This window comes from Arachis hypogaea, chromosome 2, assembly GCF_003086295.3.
Source record: "Arachis hypogaea cultivar Tifrunner chromosome 2, arahy.Tifrunner.gnm2.J5K5, whole genome shotgun sequence".
NCBI classification, from domain to species: domain Eukaryota; kingdom Viridiplantae; phylum Streptophyta; class Magnoliopsida; order Fabales; family Fabaceae; genus Arachis; species Arachis hypogaea.
In genome coordinates, this window is record NC_092037.1 from 86,291,052 (window position 1) to 86,296,752 (window position 5,701).

Below are 5,701 nucleotides of genomic sequence, written 5' to 3' on the forward strand. Positions count from 1 at the left end.
AAAATATGAAAAGAATTAGGAAAAGAAGAGCCCAAAAAAAAAGAGAAAGAAAAACAAGAAAATGGACAAAAGGATGCTTCGGGTAGAAAACAAACAAAAAAATCTTCATGCAAGGGAATGAGGGTGCATCGCCAGGTGGACACTCTATTGACAAATCATACATTCACAGTCACACTCCCATTTTTTTTCTTTTTCTTTTTTCAAAAGAAATTATGATTATATTATGGGGTACTCTATTATACAGATTGAGGTGGTATAAAGAGAGAATATAAATTCTTTTTATAGTTATTTTTTATTATTTTATTATTATTTAAAATGTGAATCCTACCTTTTTCAATTTCTCTTTAATCCTATTAAAGAAAACATCTGTAAACTTACATCTATACCTTATAATTCACCTTATATTATATATATGATATTCTTTATTTTATTGCAGTTGCTTTTCATTTTTGTGTGGGACCCACATCACAGTGTAGTGGTGCTGCCTGCGCAATGCTTCAACTGCTAAGCGAACGAGGGATGAGTGAGGGAACGCAACAACTAGCGTCGTGGTGCCAAGTCAATCCTTTTCAAACTTGAACCTTCACACACAAACACCCTTTCTTCCCGCAAGTGTTTCCCACGCTCCTGGTAACTGATTAATGCTAAAATAAAAAAACCAAAGGTTAATACTAAAATAAAAACAAAAGGTTAATTATTCTTCAATTAAATTATTTAGAGTATAATTAGATACTATGTATGATGTATGATATTTTAGATTTAATTTCATAATAATCGTTAATGTAGCAGAAAAAACGATTATTCAATTATTTAGTAAATTCTACACATAACACAAATTATTAAATTTTTTGTTAAAATATTAATCCAAAAATGTTTAACATTTTAATTTCTAGATTTCATTATTGCAAGATTATAATTTGGAATTTGGATGCAATGTGTCAGTGTCAATGAAATAAAAAAGTTGACACAAAATTGGTAACGGTTTTAAAAAGAAACGTTTTTAATATTTTTATTTTTATCTCATTAAATACCAAAAATTAATTATATATTCTGACCATTATATCTAGAAGAGTATATAAGAAAAAAAATTGTATATAAGTTCATGTTAATTTTATTATTTTTAATCTTATAATAATATAAATTTGGATTTTTTATGGTATTATATTAAAAAAATAATACTACATATTTAAATATTTTTTAATTAAGTGCAATCAAATTTATTTAATATCAATAAAAATTAATTATAAATAGTATTATTCTAAATTTTATTATTTAATTTAGTTGAACTTAGTTTATAAAAAGACTTAAATTTATAATGTTATTTTTAAATTTAGACAATTTTTAAATTTATTTAGATTCAAAATAAATATTATCCATTTTTTTCATTAAAAAAAAAGATGAAAACCATAAAGGATTAGGAGGAAACTTAAATAGCAAGAGTGACTAAAAAGATGCTACGTCTATTTAATTTCATTAATTATCACACAAAAATGGTAATATTGATGGTACAACTCAACATGAATTTGTAACCTGTTCACCCAGAGCTATGATTAACGTGAGCAGTCAAACTAAAAAACGTGAAAGGAATTCGAATACCATAAATTATTGAAATAAAACATTGCCTAATTAGATATATTACTGTTTAAAAATCATGATTAGTGTGAGAGGAATGTGCCGGGAAGTGCCACGGTATTGTCAGTATCACATTCTACGTACAAACCCAACATCCACTAACTAATAGCCAGAAAGGTTAAAACCGAAATGGTAAAAGAAACTCAGCCGCATGAAAATTCATAGATGGCGCGTAGCTACAACACACCCGCGCCGCGCGTCACTAACTTGTACCAGAAAAAGCACCGCCTCTTTCCGCTCTGCTCTACAAAAAGTACACACCACCCCTCGCCCTCTCTCTGTCTTTTCTTCCCTTCTCTCTCTATATTTCTCTCGTTCTCTCAATTCCATTTTCCATTGTTTCTTTTTGTTTTTTCTTAATACAAAAAAAAATCCACCGCGTTTGAGAGAGACACATAAAATGAAAAATTGAAAAAATAAAAAATAAAAACAGAAGAAGAGACTGTGTTGTTAAAAGGCACATCAAATCCTTTCTTCAATCCATGCTCCGTTTCGTTTCATTTCATTTTATGTCTCGTTTTACACCCATAGCAGCTACTACTCTAGCCGGGTCCCTTTAAATCACTTCACCACCACTATTAAAAAACCAAAATCTCTTCCCTCTCGAAGTTCCAGAGATCTTTACTTCATCTTTTTTCATTCTCTTCTTCTGTTCTCTCTTTCTTTTGTCTTCATGGCTGAGAACCTGGACGACGGTGAGTTTTGGCTCCCACCACAGTTCCTCACAAACGACGATACGCCTCTGAACAACATCAACGATTTCAGTTACAACCACGTCACTTCCTTGCTCAATCGCCAAAACGACGTCGTTTCGAGGCAGATGTTAAGTTATGGGAGCAGTTACCCCTATTCTCCTGTGGAGTCCAGCGAGACAGAGAGCAGCGACGAGGAAGAACACCACCACCACCAAATCGCCGATTTGACTCGCCGAGTTGCGCACGCCAAACTCGGACTCGACTTCCACCACCATCACTCCTTACCCTCACAAAAACCCAAGGTATTAAAAAATTTAAAAAATAAATAAAAAATATACGAGTTTGTTTTTTAAATATAATTGTCTTTCTTCTAGAGTGTGGTTGTGAGCGGTTCGCCACAGTCGACTCTGTGCGGTTGCGGGGGAAGAGGAGGTTCATCGTCGAGTCCGAACAGCGGGTGTCACGGGACTTCTCAGAGGGCCACGTGGGATCTCCTGCGTGCTGCTGCAGGGGAAGTCGAGAGGATGCGCCTTGGCCACCCCCACTTGAACGACAACTTCACCATAGAACGATGCCGTTTCGACCATAACAACAACACAAGCGTTGTCGTTCCACCAACAAACCCTGGAATCGTTGCATTCAACAATAACAACCACCACCATCTCTCGGCCACTCAGCAGAAACTCCAAGTAGCACAGGTAAAAATAAAATTTCTCAAGAATTCAAAAAAATTTGCGTTATCTGGTTATGCCGTTAATGATTAGTATTTTTGTGTTTTTAGTTTGAGATGCTGAGGCAACAACAGTTGGCGAAGCAGCAGCAGGGTTCCGTTCCAGTGTGGTGCGGTGCACAGAACAGGGGAAGGAGTGATGTTGGTTCCGTTGGAGTAAGAAACGTTGGTAGTTTGTGTGATGCAGCTGCATGGCCTTCTATGCAGGCCCAGCAACACGCGAAGCAACAAAATCAACAGCAATATGGGTCTGGAATGAGAGCGGTTTTTCTTGGGAATCCAAAGAGAGAAAGTGCTGGAACCGGTGTGTTCTTGCCACGACGTGTTGATAGAGCAGCTGAATCAAAGAAGAAGTCAGGTTAAGACAAAATCAAGAAATAACTTGCGCATCCATTTTTATCACTTATTTCCTTTTATTGTTTTCTTGGTATATGATTTGTTTGTTGCTTCTATTGTCTGTATTTTGTGCTGGAAACTTTTCTATTTTATTGGGGATTAGGGTTTTATTAAAAAATTACTCTTCCCTTCCCTCTTATTTAAATCTTTTGTTTCCTGTAATTCTATTTTAAAAATATTTGCGGTGGTTTTTGTTGGGTTTATTGTCTTGGGCGTTATTTTATTTGGCATTAGTGTTGCTTTTTCTGTATTTTTTTTCTTTTTACTGTTTAGTTTTGGTTTTAGTACTGTTTTGACGTTTTTGTTATTTTTGGTTTGTTTTTACCTTTCAGGTTGTTCAACTGTTTTGGTTCCGGCACGAGTGGTGCAGGCCCTGAATCTGAAGCTTGAAGACATGGTGCCGGTACACAATCACCACCACTCACGTTCCAATGTGACCTCCAACATGGAAAATGGTAAAAAAATTGAATAGTGGATTTGGCACCTTGCGAAATTTACTTTTTTGCCCCCCCAACCCCCAAAATTAATTTAATTTTTGTATTATTCCAATTTTGTAAATACATGGTTTAATTCTTTTTTGTATTTGTATTATTTTCCCCAACTTCTCAAGTCCCTGCACACTTATTATAGAAAATTTTCAAATTAAGATATTTAGTCTCATTGTATAATATTAGGGAATGTTAAAGGGCCAAATTCTTTTATTGTTTTTGGCCGTCCGTTAGCAGTGTGATGTGTTCTTGGATTAAATGATGCCAAAAGCAATAAATTCTGATGACGGGTCATTTTTTCATCTCTTGCATTTTTCATACCAAAAGGCCAGTTTCCTTTTATTTAATTTGATTTTTTATATACACTTTTACATTGTTATTTGTTAATACTATTCTATTGTAGAGATTTAATTTCCGATCACCATCGAAAATAAAATAAGATAAAGATAGAGGTATAATTTTTTCACAAATTTGGAATGCCAATATCAAGTTTTGAAAGAGGCAAAATCACTTCCATTGATGTATATAGTATAGAGTGTATATTATATTATTCTCTTGATGAAAAATGTAATAGGAATATATTATTAATATGGCATTATTTTATGGCTGTGTTTATATTATTGCGCGACTCTGATTTTTGGCATATGCAGCAGCTGGATCAACTATTCCAAGGATTCGGAGTAACTATAACTATGGATTCAGTCACCAGAAGCGTAACAATCTAAGGCCACAGCCACAAGTGAACCATGAGATCCGTTTGCCCCAGGAGTGGACTTACTGATCAATATTTTGTTTTACCCATATCATATTTAGTGGTGGTTGATCTTGCTGGGAAATGGGTTTCTTTTCTTTTCTTTGCTTTGCTTTAGGGTCGTAAAAGAAAAAAAAATGTGGGGGTGGTTGGTTAATGGTTAGGACTTAGGACTAATGTTTTTAGTAAAGGGATAAAAAGGAATAGTACAAGTGAAACAGTAGTTTTTTGTTTGGTAGGTAAAGGGATTGGCTCCTGTTGAAAGGCGGTGGGAAAAGAACATACTAGTGCCTTTAGCCTCTTTTTTTTTTCTTTTTTTTTGGAGTAGAAAAATAAATTCGGAGCCTCTGGAAAGAAAACCAGCTATAAAAGTGATGCAAAGCAAAGAGCTGCAGAAGCAAATTTGTAGTGATATCAACTTCTGTTCTTTTTCATATCTTGGGAAAAAGGCAGTGTGTTGGAAATGGAAGAGTAAATTTTGCCGCCTGTGTTTTATTGGGTGGTTCTAGATATAATAAATAAATTAGATGGTAATTTCGGGATTATGCGGAGACCTGATTTGGGGAAGGATTAGGATTATTTGGAGGAGAAGGATTATGGCCTCTCAGTATGTTGAATCGCAATGTAATCAACAAATCATTTGGGGAATTAACTTGCTATTGGATTATTGATTACAAGCCGTGCATCCAATTACCATAAAGTAATAAAATTAATTATCCGTTATATGGTATGTGCTTATATTTTTTTATATGTACTTCGATTATTTATCTTCCAGCTTTAATTTGATTACTACTGTTATTTGAGTCGGAAGTTTTAGTTTCTAAAAAAAGTTTATTATCGAGGTTTTTGAATTTTAACGGATGTTTTATTTTTGTGAAGTTTGAGAATTTTTATGTAATAAAAAATTGTTAAGGATTAAGGTGTCGGATGCAAAATTTTGAGAGATTAATTTAGGTATATATTTTTAGATTAAAATATGTATAAATCAAACACAATATTATATGAAAGT

General features: G+C 33.9%; 1 protein-coding gene across 2 annotated transcripts; it reads left to right on the forward strand.

Annotated features, from left to right (window-relative positions):
- Positions 1 to 1,910: 1,910 nt before the first annotated feature.
- Positions 1,911 to 5,415, forward strand: LOC112748950 (uncharacterized). 2 transcript variants are annotated; one of them, XM_025797205.3, is made up of 5 exons: positions 1,911 to 2,629; positions 2,702 to 3,025; positions 3,109 to 3,415; positions 3,786 to 3,908; positions 4,592 to 5,415. In XM_025797205.3, exons 1-5 carry the CDS (start codon positions 2,306 to 2,308, stop codon positions 4,720 to 4,722), a joined length of 1,209 nt encoding a protein of 402 aa, XP_025652990.1. In that variant the 5' UTR covers positions 1,911 to 2,305; the 3' UTR covers positions 4,723 to 5,415. The 2 variants fall into 2 exon arrangements, with proteins under 2 accessions (XP_025652990.1, XP_025652997.1); XM_025797212.3 differs by having other exon boundaries at positions 4,595 to 5,415.
- The last annotated feature ends 286 nt before the right edge of the window (positions 5,416 to 5,701 follow it).